The following is a 17,347-nucleotide window of genomic DNA, read 5'->3' as shown; positions in this document are numbered from 1 at the left end:
GGGGTGCAGGGCCGTGCCCGCCGTCGCGGGGGCACACAACGGGTGCAGGGCGGCGAGTGAGGGGCGCTGGCGCTGACGCTGACGCTGCTGGCCCTGGACCTCGCCGTTCTATTCCGAGTCCTGCTGCATTTTGGCGTGGCCATTGCCAGCGGAATTGCTCGACACGCTGCCGCTGCTGGGTGGGAAGCTCGTGGGTATGGTGCGCGACGACGAGAAACAGAGCTTCATGATGTATGGGAACTTGCCGTCTGTAACAGATAAGCACGGCGAGGGGACCGCCTTGTAATATCTTGCTGCCGAACTCGCTAGCGAAGGGATACTGTCGAGTCGACAAGATCGCTCGTGTCGAACGACGTTCCTTTCAAGTTCCTGGAGTTTCACAGCTTTCGCTATCTAGTAGGATTATTGGAGAAAATCAGAGCTTTAGATGAACTATGTTTTGCGACCCTATTCATTAATTATTACGATGTTGCTGATAATCTTGACTATCGTTCCGTTTATTTTTCTAAGAGATTGATTAGAGAGTTAAACATTTCGACAACAATAAAAACTGATACATATAAAAAATTTTCTTAAAATCAAATACTTATCGATATCCCTTCTGAACGTTTCGACAACTTTTATGTCCACAGTAATCCGTTCCCTTAGTTTTACTTTTTGATATAAAAACGATCGTGTCAAAAATCGTGAAAGAGAAGTATAAATGGAAGATAAACGAATTTCTATGGCACGAAGAGAATCGTAAACCTGAACGAGGGAAGTGAAATCCGAATCCAAATCGGACGAGTAAGCGATAAAGTCGCATCGAGACCAACTGCAGGATATCATAATCGCGTAAAATTCTCATGATCACTATCTCGCCAAGAAACGCTGCGAGAGAGAAATCTAAGTTTTACGATTGTGCGCGATCGTATGTCGATACTTACTGCTGTTCTCGAGCGCCGTGTGATTGCATTCCATGATAGCGGCCACCGCGATACCGACACTGCTGAACTCGATTAGACCGGACGACGATCGTTCAGACTTGAGAGGGAACAATTTGATCGTCGTCGGCGCTTCGATGCCGCGCTCTACAAACACGCGATTCACTGTTTCCTCGGTTAGATCCGGTGGAGTGTTGAAGAAGTGAACTATCTTCGATGGTGGTTGTATTCTGTTCTTATTGGCCATCGCGGGATTCAGGAATCTGCAACGATACATTGAAAATCGGATATTGTAGTAGGCTTCAGTGAAAAAAGCATATATCGAATAATTACGTTTGTTCGTAACATATATTTAGCATTTTTCTATTCACAATTACGTGTGCGAGAAACTATACGTATTTTTTTGGCTGATATTTCTAGACTAACAAAAAAAGATCCTTGGAAATTCAAAAAATTACATATCTTTGGAAATACATAGAAGATATCCTGATTTTATGGGCTATTTTCTTGGCTACCGAATGCATTCTATGTATATATAAACAGATAAAATAAATCCTTGAAAGTTGGCCTATTTTTCGTTTTTGTTTTATTATTCACTAATAAAAGAAAATAAAATAAAATTTTATTACATAGAAAAAATTTTTTTTAACGAAATTTATCTATTTTTTATTTGGTATTAAAAAATTTATCAACTGTCTATTGAATTTATTTATTTTAATTATTTATTTTAATTTATTTAGAAAACTTATAAAGATTATGCGTTTCGCGGATTTTCTTCGTGTCCAGATCCATTCTTGGAATGCCAACGTTTCGTGAACTCTGATGAAGTGGACTGCAAGGTTCACGAAACGTTGGCATTCCAAGAATGGATCTGGACACGTAGAAAACCCACAAAACGCATAATCTTTATATAGAAAGCACATGTGGAAGCCTCAAGAATATTAGAAAACTTATCAATTGTTTAAAAAATTAAAAAACATGTATATAAAGTAGGGTCAGTTTCAGAAATTGTAATCTTTTTAACGTGAATTTAAACAACAAAAAAATAGCGTGTTATATTTCAGGATAATATATTGTCAACATTTCATAACTTATTGAATTTCTGAGTTGCAAATCTTTTTTTGTAGGTTCTGTAAATTGAAAATATCGTTAATAAAAACTGAATAAAAAAAATTATCATCATAGCCAATATGTCAGTCGATTCGTTCATCAGTTCTCTTTTTAAAAAAGAGAATAACAAACGCATTTAATATTTTCGTTCAATTTTTACGATGATTGGATGGGTAGATACACTAAATTTGGAGTATCTCTAAATTCTAAAAAGAAAGTTTAATCAATTTCATTTATTGTATTAATATTATCAATGTACAAAAGTTTATGACTGAAACAATATAAACTTTTGTTCATTTGCAGTATTAATAAAAAAAAGTATTAATAAAGTTAATTAAACTTTCTTTTTAGAATTTACAAAAATTTGTACTTTTTCAATTATAAATTTTATTAATATACAAAATAAAATTTAATATTAAAACAATATAAAACTTTATACATTTACAATATTATTAAATAAAATTAATTAAATTTTCTTTCAAGAATAAAAATTAATATTTTCGATAAATATATTATATCCGTAAAGAATCATGATTTTATTTAAATATTACAGAGTGCTCACAACTTTTAAGCGGCAATGGTATTTCATCATTCAAAGAGTTTTAAACTAAATATATATACATATATATATATATATATATCAGAGTATTACGAGACTTGCAAAAAGCTGCAAACGGACAGTTTCATCATTCCGAAACACAAAGAAGTATTATCGGAAGAAAATTAAAGAATATCGTAACGTTGTTCTTTATTCCTTCTCTCTTCGCGGACAGCTTTGATGAAGCCTCGAGGGGAATATGCCTGGCTCCGACGATGTGGAATTGCTCTCTTTTACGTTGCGTGCAATATCGCCGTCTTATTCTCAACAAAAATGTCAGCTTACAGTCCTAGGCCCTCAATTACGTGAAGGAAAGCGGATTTCCACAACAGATGAGGAAAATGTCCTACGGAGAACATTTCTGGCGCATAGTTTGTCTTTCGCGAGCTTTGGGAAACTTTTTGTGATTGACTTCTTGCAATCAGAGCTCACGCGCCCAAGGCGAGGACTCGGCTTCCCTACGGGTGATTAAGTTTTTCATCGGTTCAAAACGTTTCGCCGGAAGAGCGCGTTTTTCCCTGCGACTTTACTTCTTAAAAACATGTATCACGCGAAAGTGTGTTTTCTCACTTTGTTAAATTATTCAGTTTAATGAATTACTTTGCCGTGGGACATGCTTGTGCGAAATTTAAATAAGCTCTTTCAGGATCACCTTAAATAAATGAGGTGCCAAGACTTAACGATAAGTTGAAAGTAGAAAATTTTAAAATAAAAGGGAGGGAAAAGAGAATCCACGGGGAAATTTTGAAAATTTTAATTTAAATAAATTGCTTGCAGCACTAACGCCTTCACTACAACGTTCTATTGTCGAGCAATACTTGGGTATTCTTGAACAATGGATATCAAGTAAGAAAGGAGATCGTTCTTTTATAAAACCAGCTGTTAATTAATCCGGTTTTTATTAAAGGTTGAACGTTTGCTTTAATTGTATTACTTTAACATATAATATAGTTTATATCACTATTGATATGTATTTGTTGATATATATATATATATATATATTTAATAGTGTTACTAAATTTATATTTATTAAAGCCTTAAAGATATAAGAATTTGTATTGTTTAATTCGATCTTGTTGTATCACTTTTATACTCGTCGTTTTTTTTTTTTCAAATATATACACAACAAACCAAATTTCTCTTTCCTGACTACGCGATTTTTACGCACAAACGAAAACTTCGTCAGAGACGTTTCCGCGCACTTTCCATAATCCTTGCAGTACAATCGGAAGAGTTGGAACTTAATCGGCGAACCGGATATCATCAGGCACGCCCTTTTGAGCGACCGATGGGCGGTCAGTGGCACGCTGGTCCAGACATGAAATCGCGCGGCGGTGTCGTTAGCTCCTATTCAACCTTTAGATTTGATTCTTCCGCTCGAGCGCGTCCGCATCCCGGAGCGTGACTGGGGACAAGGCCGTACGATTCCAACTAGAAGGGGACCATGGAGATTTTCAGCGTTTACCCGGAGCGGAGAGAGATTTAAATCGCGCTCGTTTACGTGTCCTCATTTAATTAGTCTCCCGAGTTTAATCTCGCAGAGTGCCGTCGCAATTTGCCAGATCGCGCCGTACGCGTATTCTTCGTTACCGTTCTACTGTCCCATAAGAACCGCGGTGCGAGGGACGACGGTGGGAATAGGTCGATAAAGGAGGACCACATTATCGAGACACCCGTACTTTCTAAGATCGATGACTTCAATGTGGAGGGTAGACACGTCAATTTATTATATACCTATCGGTATGTCTGACAGGAACCTAATCTTGCAAGGCAGGGAGCGAAAAAGGTATTTCGATACATTTCATTGCCTGTAATATGAAACAAAGTAAGAGGGATGTTTTTTGAAGCTTAATACATTTGTTGCTTAAAGAGAATCTAATAGAAAGGACAATTCTTATTGAATTTCGGCGGAATTGACTGAAAATTTGATATCCTGTAGACACTGTCCTGATGAAAAGTCAACATGAGCATAACCCCCTAAGTATTTTTCAAAATTGGCTAATATCACAGTATCTCTTATTTTCAATAAATATACTATACATTCCTACTTTATTATTTGCATATTTTATTCCATGTTTTAAATAAAAAGCGACAACTCGTGGCGTAATAGTTCATAAAAACTTTTGATTTAAACACATTGCTTTATTTATAATTACTTTTATTTTTAGGTGCAAAAGGTTTAGCGAAAGTTTTATCAATTACTGACGCTTGTAACAAAATAATTTCTCTCGATGCATCGTAGGCGAGGCGTTAAATACGAAGCCGCGATGAATCGTTTTACCCGCGCGAGTTCGCAAATGAAATGTGCGATTAAATGGCGAGGAAAGGAACAGTTGTCGAGAAAACTTGAACGTGCATCTTCACGACAGAAATTTATATATACTCTTCTCGCGCCCCATATATACATATAAAGGCGAGAAAATAACGCGATGGAGAATGGGAGAAAGATCAAGCGGAGACAAATGATCTTCAACGTGCGGATGCGGGCGAGTTGAGCGAAAAACGACAGGAGGATAAAAATACGAAGTAAAGAGTTGACGCGCGCGTAAGGACTCACCTGTTATTCTTGCTTCCTGTGAAGTCCTTGAAGCTTGCTGTCTTGTCGGGTAGAATGTAAGGGTTGGTTACGTCCGAGAGGAAGGCCTGCTTTGAGAAACCAAGCTGCAGCCTGCCGTCCGTCCCGATCGTGACGTTGTTCAGGTTCTGCAGACATCGTTCTACGGCTATGCTGTCTCCCATTTGTATCATCGCGCAGCCCTCCTTTGTTTTCAAAAATTTAACCTGCGATAAAGAGACAGAGAGCTTGAAGTTTACGGTTCGAAGTTAACAGAAGGCATACAGCGCTCACGGAATGTGTGAAATGACAAATGCGATCGATTCTTTGGGTGTGTTCTTTGGGAGATGCTATTAGCGCTATTTGTGTCATTCTATTTTTACGTTCATTAGACGTAGAATAGAATGATACAAATATGCTAATAGAATCTCCTTGAACGCACCCTTTAATGATAATTTATTAGAGAATTAGAGACCAGTATTCATAATTGGCTCTTATTTCAAGACATTAAAGCTATGGTATACAGAAACATAAGACAGTAAGACGTAAGCAGTAAGTGAATCGACCAATCGCAATAGAGACGTTAGGCAATAAAGTAAGTAGTAGCAAATTCAAAATATTAATTTATTTACTGCTCTTACTGTTTTAGTTTTTTGTGTGTCATAGCCTCAAGTAATATTTTAAGGAGTTAATATAGGTCTAGGATTAGTTTATGATATCTTAAGACTGTACTTAAAATATCATGATGGTTTTAATCCCCTTCGGTGCCTCTCTGGATATGACATATTTCTTTTTTTCTAATACTTTTTCCAATGCTTTTCCATAATTACTTATAACTTTTTTATTAACGAAGATACATTAATTTTGTATTGTTTTTTTTAATGTCCTTAATTTTGACGTTTCAATTGAAAAAAAGAATGGTTTAAAATAGATTCATTTTTATAAAAGCAATCGAATTGGGTTGGGTACATCATATCCAAGTGTGTCATTTCCGTAGTGCGATACCGAAGAGTTAAATGTAAGAACCGACTACGAATAGGTCAAAGTAATCGATTGTGTAGCCTTAAAAGAATTCAATGTCCGTCGTGCAATTTACATAAATTTTCTGACAGCTTCAATAATAATTAATCGGTGAGAGTATATTATTCAACATTTAAATCATTCTCAATGTTTAATCAAAAGCTATGTGTTTAATGAAGGGACCATTTATGATCCGTACAGCAGTGCGCGGAAATTTGGCTCTTGTTAAATATAAACACATGCGCTCTCTCGCTAATCCTTGTTAAATGTATAAACGTACATGGAAACCGGAATCTGTTGGTCGTCGTTAAACGCAGGTACGGTGTCGTGTAAGGGACGTCAATGGTTCTATCGTGTTAACGCGAAGTACTGTAGCGATAATTAAGTCATGCGACCCTTTTGTTCGGTCCTACCAGGTCGTTCCATTTAACGCTCTAAACACTATGGGCGTCGAACACAAAGGTTCGAGGGAGAGTTGGTAATACGGGGAGACAAGGGAGCTGAAGATCCGCCACGTACCTTCGTCACATTGCCGTACAGGCAGAACAGGTTGAAGAGCTTGTCGGTATTGACTTTGTCCGGTTGTAGTCCATACACCATCATGACCGAGCCTTGCGTGCTGGAGGGCGGCGTTTGGCCCAAGGTGGGCACATAACCCGGCCGAGGTGGTGTGGGATGTAACGGCTCACGGCCACTGAAATCACTCTTGATACCGTAGCGCTCGACGTATGGCTCCGCATACGTCGCCGGTCCGTTGAAGTTCTCCTCGTAACGATCGTGACCGGCACCCGGCGGGAAGGTGACCTGCGGCGTGGAGCCTGAAACCGCAGATGCACACCAAACTACAGATGCGGACGAGCGAGATAAATGACGCGCGCAAAGTACCACTGTCGGTGGTTATTCATCGTCAACCGTGACGGACACGCGCATTCGGCGAAATCGGCACGTCGCGAGGATGTTTCGCGAATTTCATATTGGGTACACGTACGACCTTGCTCGAGAACGTGACACGGTTGCTTAATTCATAATAACTCCGGTATTTGATATATGAATTATAACGAACAGAGTCAATTTACTTTTTCTCTGCTTTACTTGAGTCTTTGAAAAACGATGCTTTATGGTTTATATGAATATTGAGTAATTTATTAAATTTTCTAGGATGGGGGTAAAGCCACTAGTGGCGCTAAAACGATGAAAGAAGAAACTATTTCTCTGAACATTCATATTTTGAGGCAAAGAATACAATAAAATAATGAATCACACACACACATAATAAATCTTACTCAACAAAAAGCTGTAGTAAGATTTAAAAAACAGACTAGTATTCTATATCTAAAAATCTATTTTCTATTTATTTTCTATCTGTTTTGTATTATTGTATTTTATTCGCTTTTTTTCAATGAAATATAGATTTTCGAATTGTACAAATTTATGAATAATTTTTCGAGAACAGATTCTCGCCAAAGATTTTTCCCTTTTAAAAAAACTATAGTGTTTGGTTAAACTAATGCTTTTTAAAAAACTGACCTTAATACAAATACAAAGCATTAATTTAATCCAGCACTAGTGTTTTAAATGGGAAAAGTCTTTGGTGAGAATTTGCTCTCCGGAAAATATTCATAAATTCGTAGAGTTTGAAAATCTATGTTTCACAGAAAGAAAGCGAATAAAATATAATAATACAAAATAGACAGAGCCAGAAGAAAACCAAACTGAACAATTCAACCTTTAAGTCGAGTAATTTGAGCTGACAGCTCCATTGGAATGGTAATGCAACGCTTTGTCGGCCGCGTGTAGCCGGGTATTAAATGTTGCGACAAATGGTGTCGATTCAGAATGTTGGAGGACTATTGGGAAAAGTATGTTGCTACGCGGCGGTGAGTTACGATAATGTTTTCCACTATCGGATTACAACTATCGTGCAACGAGAGGCTCATAGAGCGGTTTCGATTGCAGGCTCGCTATGTTACGTACGGTTCATCGATTTCCTGTCAAAATCGCAACGGGATCGCGGTCACCCGGCGTTGACTTACGACGATAGTATTAGACCGTGCTGTATCGAAGAGGAATTATTTTCCCGAGGCCAATATTAGGTGCTCAACAGTTTAGACGCCGTCTACGGAAGATTGCAGTCCGTCGCCACCACCGCGCCGGCTGCAACAGTTCGAATGCAGGTCGATGCAGCAACAGCGTCACGTGTCACTTATGTGACAATTTCGTTTTTGCATTATTAAATCTATCTCATATGTTTGAGACAAGAGCCCTTTTTTTATGGATGTTAATCTCTATTTTATGATATTACGAGATGTGCAAATTTACATCTCGTAATTATAATTGTTGCAGTAGCAAAAGATGAGAAACTATTTTTGTGAAATCCTCTGATTTTTAGATTTCAAATCTTATACGTGCAAATTCTCGAATTTTAACCCTTAAATAGGAACAATTTTTTAAATACACGTAATTCCATTTAATTTTTTATATTTTATAATTTTTTTTATAAACATTTTCGAAAGATTTTTTGTGTAAAAATTTTTTACACATTTTTCGATGAACATTTTCTAAACCATTTTTCGGTTGAAATACGTGCATTTCGTAAGAACGGCAGTTCTTTCAATTTTCTGCTCAGCCTATTCATCGTCGTAATTAAAGCCACCGAATTTGCATTGCATATGCTGTCGTTATGAATGCTACTTGGATTACAAGCGAATTCGCAGAATTCCTCTGAGAAATGTGGTAGGTATGTTTGCACTTGGCCCTTTATTAACATTTAACTTCTGTTGAAATAACAAGTTCTACGTGCATTTTGGCTGTTCTACGAAGAAAATGCCGTAGCAAAATTTCTTCGATTTACGAAATTAAAATCTTTCCTTGTGTGTGCGTAGAAAGTGAATAATTTTCGTGATAACTTCAATGCGTATTTCCCGCAAGAAAGGTCCGCCGAGATAAATTTGTCCTTCCATGTGCTGCAAATAAATGCGCCAAACATATTTCTTTTTCTTCTCAGTAACAGCGTTGCGTTGTCGGTCCGCACTTCGTCGGCCCTCCATTAATCCGCTCTCATTCTTTACATGTGTTCGCGAAAAACCTGCAATGGCCCGAGCGATCTATTTTCCGAACCGGTGAGCTTAATTTGGTCATTAGGTACGAACAGACGGGATGGTTGGATGGGACAGACGGACAAATAGACAGACAGGTACTCACCATACGGTTGCGGCGCGGCGCCGTATCTTGGCTCAGCCAAAAGGGGAGCTGGCCTTCCATTTCCTGTCGCGTCGTTTTTATGTGTGCTCGAGCCTGCAACAGAACGACAGTTCGTCGATGAGACTATAATCACCTTCGACGGATACGTCGCGTAATCCCACGCGGTCACTGAGAAGACAAACGATGCGAGCCAAATGTCGCCATTTATCCCGGCGTTCCTGACAGTTTCGACAAATTTCCGGTGGGAATCGCCGAGCAGAGGAAATACAAGGAAAACACAAAGGAAATTTAAAGCTTCATATTCGTATATTTACATTTAACTCGTACATATGCGTTGCTGCAACCGTACTTTGTTATTAAGTAGACAAAAAATTTAACTTTTGAAAGTTTAGATTTAAGAACGATATAATTGTGATGATTAGCACGATGACTATTGTTGGAGATAAATATTGATACTTGTATGTTCTATATAAAATTTTTGTACTGAAATAAGTATAATTTATCACAAACGTCTCGCTTAATCCGGGAATAGTCACCTGGAGTATTTTTATATCCCAGCAAAAAAAATGTAAATTATTGTAAGATGGATTTTGTTTAACATATTTTCTTTCTTTTTTAATAACTATCCTTTACGAACTTTTAAATATGCAATTTCATCGAAAATCTAAAGTAAAAAAAATCATTTTATTAATTATAATACCGTCTTTATTTTGTAGAAATATTGATGTCGTAATAGGCTATTTAACATGCTTAATTCGTTTGTTTGGTTTCTATATTTACTTCTTTCAAAAAATTGTAAGTAAATCTATATCCGTCTTCTTAAATCTTAATAAATTGGGAACAATCAATAATATACAGTATACTGTAATTTTTAATTTTAATAAAAGTGATTTTTAATTTTGGAATGTAAAAATACCCTAGGTGATCGTATAGGTAAAAAAGAAGATGACCATTCCCGATGGTCTTAAATTGACTTCTTGGACTTTATTTACGTTTATTCCCAGGCCACCACTCGCTCTGGAGCAACGTTTTCTAACAAATAAAAATTACATTTGAGACATCGCAACGCGTCTCGATCAAGTTCCTAACAAGAGAGTCGATAGAATTACTAAATTGTTTAGGGAAGACGGATGAGGTGAGACACATTCCGCGTAATCTGCGTTTGGTTCTTCGCGCACATTGCGTCGTGCAATCCGTTTATATTAAACCGCGTTACGCCTACGTATGTATAGTAACACGTGGGTTTCTCATAGAGATGAGCGCGAGTTTTGGCAATGTTTTGGCACACCCACTCGCGTAGAGCAAATGGTGCTCGTGCACCGTATGCGAGCGATATCGAGCTTGTTGCTGTAGCGGCAACCTATATCGATCCCTCTCTCTCTATCCCACCCTCGGAATATTCGATATCGCCACGTCTGCTCTCGACGCGGTTGCAGCCATCAACGATAGGAGATGCTCGTCTTCTCGTTTGAAATAGAATGTCCCTCTACCGCCCGAGCCGCATCAGCCGCTTGATTGGCCCTCGCCGAGGAGGAAGCAATCGCCTTAACCCTGCTTGATCCTCTCGGATCGCATTCGATACCACTCCATTGTGGACGTACAGAATCCCAGTAGATTAATTGCTAATTAAGATCAGTATGCTAATGCCGCCATATAACTATGTAGGACGTAGTACATCGCGTTAGATGTAATTGCGAGATTGAATCAGGAGATTCAAAGAGCAAAGACGTACGTTTCTCTAAAAGATAAAATCCAGCGACACATAATAGTCTTTTAATAATACCGTTTGATATTTAAATTACGTTTCAGCGTGAAAAATAAATTATTTCGTTAAAATACGGATAAAAATACAAATAACTTTCGGAATTATACAAGAAATTCGAATTTTTCTTTTCTAATAATTTTTGTAAACACAGAATTGTATACGAGTAACTAAGAAATTGTTTATCTTCACGACTGTTAAATATAATTATATAAAAATGCATAATGGAATCCCATTGATACACTAATGATACAAAACAATTCGCAAGATTGAGACAGATAATTTTGAACTATTTCGCGTAATTATCGGATTCTAGTAACATGGTAATAAAAATCATGTGTTAATTTTTCCGACATTGCGGGGCCGTATCTACCACTTTCGATAATTACGTGACGCACGAATTATTTAGATACTGAGGATAGCGGCAGCTGGCGCGAGTTTTTCAATAACGCGAGACGGAGAGAACGACGGACCGTGTTCTACTTGAGAAATGGCGCACCTGGGCTCGTACCTCGAAAGCTCAGGAGAGTCTCGCGGGTCCATGAAACCCAATATTGGACTCGTAGAAATCTCGTGCGGGACCATGAAAATTGCGATTTCGGATACTGGCGGGGCTACGCGAACGTCGAGCCGAGTTTCTCGCCGTGTTTGTCTTAGTCCGGGGTTCTCAAGACAGCGACGTGACTAACGAATTTAGTTTCGTCGCAGGATGGCGAACGTGAAAATACTGTATCGACGACTTGGAATTGGAGCGGATAAGACAGCTCGGGTCATTTATGATCCCTTCAATGTTCGACTAATCCGATGAAGAACATTTCTCCTTTCGGGGAGAAAAATAATTTCTACATTTCCACCGAGTGAATTTCGTATAAGATTTCTCTCTTCCTCTGTATATCAGGTTCGAGCGATGGATATTCGCGTGTAAATTAATAATATCACCGTAAAGATAGTTGCCATCGGGTTAAATCAATACGACCCCGGCGTTGAGAATTTCAATTTGCAAAACAATTTCCTCACGAGTACTAAAAAAAATCACTATTCCCCATTATATTCGTGATTAAGGCAGAAGAATGCCTCTGAATTATCAACTGTTAACGTTATAAATAATTCATTGTGTAATCGCACTTTTCTTCCAATTAAAGTTGTTGTTGGAAGAAAAAAGAATAGGGAAAGTAAAAAAATCCCTTCTCCGAATCTTATCGTCTAGAAATACTAAAAAATGTATTAAACAGCGAAAATAGTACCTGGGACCCGTTCCTCATAAATACGATTCGCACTAGACGTCTCTTTTGTATGCAGGTCTCCCTCGTAAATCTCAAGATCGAATAACGTCAAGCGATCTATCATAGCCGTTGAATTAATAATGCCGCTGCGGATGTTTGCTGTCGGATTAAACTAGCGTGGTCCAGCGGCGCACGGGATTTCAATCTCCAAAACAATTTCACCGCGAAGCGCCCGCGCCGCATCGTAAAGGTAAATGCTATTACCGGTGTAACAGCGTCTCGTCGCTCGTGGGAGGATATCCTCGTGCGATCATTACAAGCGGATATTAGAACTCGTAGGTCATCTGGCTGTTAGCCGGAGCGAAATTACAATTTTATGCCCGACGAGACGCGTGATAGGGAAATTACGATTCTCTCCCTATTGATCATTTCGCGAGAGTCCTTCGTAGGAGAGGCTATCGAGGATCCTCTTCTTTCCTACCCATTTTTGACGACTGCTTTGAGAGAGAACCTCTCTTCTACATATTTATCGAAGGGAGAGACACGATGGGAGCCGTTGACGGTGGACTAGCGCGGTATCGACCTTCGACGTCGCCACGCAGACTACCATCGCCATCCCCATGAGATGTATAGGGTGAACGATAAAATTTCCATGATTGCGATTCGTTTTTAAGTAATTAAAACTGAGAGAGGAAAATATAAAATACAAGTAATTGGGTTTAAATGTCGGATTCCTTGACAAATTGATTTACGTTAAATTTCTTCATAGTTATGAAGAAATAAAGGATATCCATCGGGATATCTGATGGATATTAAATATGGAATAATAATATTAATATCATAATATTATATATTCATAATAGAATTCCAACATAATGATTCCGTCCTAAGGATTAATATCATATAATATACGGAGGCATATTAAAGTCTTATAATATTACTTTATTACTTTATTGGGGATAATTAATTATCCCCAATTACAGGCAATGATTCTTAATTTAAAAGTTCAGAGTTTTACATGGTCCTCTTGAATTTTCTTTTACGATGGAGATGAAGAAGTAAAGTTACTTGTCCAATTTTAAGTTGCTTCAAGTAATTAAAGATGTAATATATTTAATATAAACACACACAATCTTAAAAAACAAGAAATCGATGAAACTTTTACAAAGTAAGAATTGCCCTGAAATTCGTAAACCTAAAATAAACGAGTAAAATAACGAAGCTCGATACACCCTGTACGTGGCTATGTAAACTCCATCGGCGCAGGTGGTATATCGGTCGAAGAACATAGCCGGAAGAAACGGCGTACAGATTATTTGAACAAGGGCGGGATTATTCGACGATGAACGAAAGCCCTCGTGAGACGATACCTGTATACATTAGGGGTTGAGGATTAAAACTCAATCTCGGAATCAGCACAGTGGCGTGGACAAAAACGAAAGGTCAAATATTAAATACCGCGCGTCCTATATGCCGATCTCTTCTCTGTAAAAGTGAATCAGTTGGTATTTTTATTGACTTCAGTGCTACACTTATAACTGATGTAATATCAGCGAATATTTACTGTTTTCCAGTAATAATACACTGATTCACTTTTAGAGGTTATGATTTTCTGCTGAATCAATCTGTAGAATCACAACTTCTAAAAATGAATCAGTGTATTATTACTGAAAAACAGTAAATATTCGCTGATATTACAGTTATAAGTGTAGCACTAAAGTCAGTAATAATACCCTGATTCACTTTTAGAGAGCTCTCTTAAAAAAAAAAACTGCTCTTTCAAGGTCTCGCATTTCAGATATTGATTATGTAAAAAGAACGGAATAAACGGAACGCGACAAAATCTGAAGTCTTTGTAAGCATTGAAAACGCAGAACGAGCGCTCTTTAAATTAGGTACGTCGTAACAGCCTCGCGATCGTAAAACGTAACGGCTCCGTAACAGTTCTCCCCTGTTACGCGAATTATCAATTTTCAACTTAATAACGTGGAAGAGAAATAGCGTGAGGAGAACCTCTGGAAAAGCTTTCAGAGTTCTATTAAGCGGTCCGATTGCACTGAAAAGTGAAGGCGAACAACTTAAGCAATAAACGCAATCGGCACGTGCATGCCAAGTTGCGATCAACAGCGTGAAGAACGATTTTATAAAATATATCTACTATGTAATAAAAAGTGCCCTCAAGAATAAGTACGCTTCTTTCCGTTTTCAGCGATTTGAAAATTTTGTAAAAAGGAAAAAGTGCAAAAAATGCTCATTACATCAAACTTTTCATACTCTTAAATAATAAGTAAAAAATAAAATTTGCGTTATTTATGTAATTTCGATTTATATTTTGTATTGATGAAGGACCCGAATTGAAGGGTCGAAACGTTTTATTCGTTTTGTTACATTCACACGAAAATAAAGAGTTTTCTGTGCATCCGAACAGCCGATGTAGGCTCTGATGGGCTTCTTTATATTTTTCACTGATAGATTCTTTCGAGTCTCATTTTATATATTTGTTTGAAAATAAAATTAATTGCAATATAATTGATAAGAATAACAATAATAAGAGAAAAGTATGAAAGTATACCAGCTAGTAATAAAATAGTAAAAATTATTTTCAGAAATATAAATTGAAAATTTTATAAAAAAAAGAAAAGTGCAAATAATGCTAAGTACACCGAACGTTTCATATTCTCAAATAATGTGTAATAAAATAAAATTCACTATTATATAATTAATAATAATACCAAAAACAAAAGAAAATTATTGATGAAAGATTTCGAAATCTTCGGATTAATTCTTTCCTTTCTAAATCTTGATATTATTAAAAAGAATAAATATATGAAAAGATCGATTATCAAAGAGAAATTCAATTTAATGTTCCAACAATGTCATGGAAATAACCAACAATATTTGTCGAGTGCTACATCACAGTTTTCTTAACAATAACCTGTCGAAGTTATTATTGTAAGATCGAGTTACTTCAAGGTAAATATTTGACGGTTTTCATGAGAAAGTCAGCGTTTATAGTGCAACAGGTATAGTTATGGTCAACAATGGAGTGTACTCGACAAAAAAAAAAAAGAAACCAGGGGAGCTTTGTTATCTTTCAAGATTAATGTTTCTATCGAAATAAAGGTAGATTTTCCACGTGTGCACTTTACACAACATGGCGATTATCAGGGCAATGCGTATGCAAATCGACTTGCGATCAGAAACTGCGAATGCATTAATAATTATACTAATTGCCTCGACTCTGCATTCCCATCTCGGGCCATTTGCCGATGCCGCGCCTGATGCTAAAATCGATTTACAGCCCACCGGCGTACGTGTATTATTATTATTGTGTCATTAGGCGCGCGCGCATGAGTGTCTGATATCGCCTGAGCAGGTTCTTGCATGAGATAAACTCGTTAATCATTTGATAATGGGATCGTTCTTGATCCTAAAATCATGATCCACCCTATATATGAACGCACAATTGAGTACATAGTACAAGTTCATTTACGAATTTAATAATTTAAACTAATATTGAAACCACATCTCTTACTTACGTTATCTTATCATTTTCAGTGTTACAGCACAGGAAATTTAATATCTATATCATAATATATATATATATACACTATATATGTATATATAGATTTATTTTTTAAATAATTATTTGATTGAAAATTGCGAGATAAAGTGGCCTTTTTAAAAAGAATAATCCAAAACATAGACAAAAATTATTTCTCATCACGACACAAATGTATAGCATTTAAGTTTTCGCAGATTATATAAGTATGGCTTTTGTGGATTGCGAGAATATAATTTTGTATACATCTCACACTCTTTTATATTTCGTGTACGTGACCTAAAAGTTCCGTACTTCCTCATGAAATATTCAGTACGTCTTTTATCTTATTTATAAGCTTTTTGTATGAGTTATAAATTGAAGCTTGACTTTATTCGAAAACTGAATAATAATCAATATAGAATTTACGTTTGGAATATTGATCGAGTTAATTAATTTTTTACCACCACTGCAGTTGCTAAAAATTTCAAAAACCTCGCTTTTAAAATTTCTTGTAATTTCCGATAAACTCACGAGATAAAATTGAGATCGGGCGATAAAAATTTGTAATGCTGAAGTAAAAAATTGTAATAAGAAAAGAAAATATAAAACGAAAAAAAACATATTCAATGTGTAAAAATCTTGCGTAACATTTCATACGTAACTTTTTAACAAAAACCTTGATGTACGAAGAATATATAAACGAATTCTATAAACTGTATTTTGCTACAAAAAATAATCAGAATAATACACACTCAAGGGAGAAAAGTTCGATGTACAATTCCTCCGACGCGACATTCTATACGTAATTTCTAATATAAACTTATATAACTTTCCCGAGCAACTTTGGTGAACTTTATTTTAGCAGTGTTACATTCATTTCCTTTTCCACAAGCAAATAGAGAATCTTTTCTACAAAAGTTTACGATGAACTACACAGCAATCGCCCATCCGTAAGGCAACGCGTGTGCAATTGAAGCTCGTTAATTGTGTAACGTGGCTACCTAGCAACATAAACAGCCGGGAGCCTGTGCGATTAATTAGTATTACAGTATATACCGACTTCGCCGGCCATGAACGGTCATTTCCGTGCGTCCTGGACGTCCCTGTCTAATGACAATCATTATGAAGGCGTCTCCAGGAGGAGCATAAATTCAGTCCCTTTGTGGTCAACAACCGTCGGGTGCTGTTTACTGTCGGTACATAGGACTGTCATACTATAGTCCCAATGTGGCAGTCAGATGTTTGAATCAGAGTGTGATATTCTCAAACCATGACCCGCAATCTCTATGTAAACGCGAATGCAAAATACAAAGAGAGGAATGTATAAAATCATCGCTTTCGATGCAATTAAATTTGTATCAATTTGAGATTTATCAGCTCTTTACTTATAATTTTGAAACGATTTCGATCGA

At 37.0% G+C, this 17,347-nt stretch overlaps 1 protein-coding gene across 2 annotated transcripts in view; it reads right to left on the bottom strand.

Annotated features, from left to right (window-relative positions):
- Window positions 1–6: 6 nt before the first annotated feature.
- sm (heterogeneous nuclear ribonucleoprotein L) overlaps window positions 7–17,347 on the bottom strand; it is a 161,316-nt gene continuing 143,975 nt past the window's right edge. Inside the window, exons 7-11 of one of the 2 annotated variants that reach the window (XM_018506705.1) lie at window positions 9,407–9,499; window positions 6,725–7,023; window positions 5,189–5,412; window positions 927–1,186; window positions 7–248 (exon numbers count right to left, since the gene is read on the bottom strand). In XM_018506705.1, coding sequence (XP_018362207.1) covers window positions 109–248; window positions 927–1,186; window positions 5,189–5,412; window positions 6,725–7,023; window positions 9,407–9,499 — 1,016 coding nt within the window. In that variant the 3' untranslated portion in view covers window positions 7–108. The remainder of the gene's footprint in view (window positions 249–926; window positions 1,187–5,188; window positions 5,413–6,724; window positions 7,024–9,406; window positions 9,500–17,347) is intronic. The other variant, XM_018506706.1, reaches the window with a different exon arrangement.

The sequence above is a fragment of the Trachymyrmex cornetzi genome, unplaced genomic scaffold, assembly GCF_001594075.2.
Source record: "Trachymyrmex cornetzi isolate Tcor2-1 unplaced genomic scaffold, Tcor1.1 scaffold23, whole genome shotgun sequence".
Taxonomy (NCBI): domain Eukaryota; kingdom Metazoa; phylum Arthropoda; class Insecta; order Hymenoptera; family Formicidae; genus Trachymyrmex; species Trachymyrmex cornetzi.
This window is presented reverse-complemented; position numbering and strand designations above follow the sequence as displayed.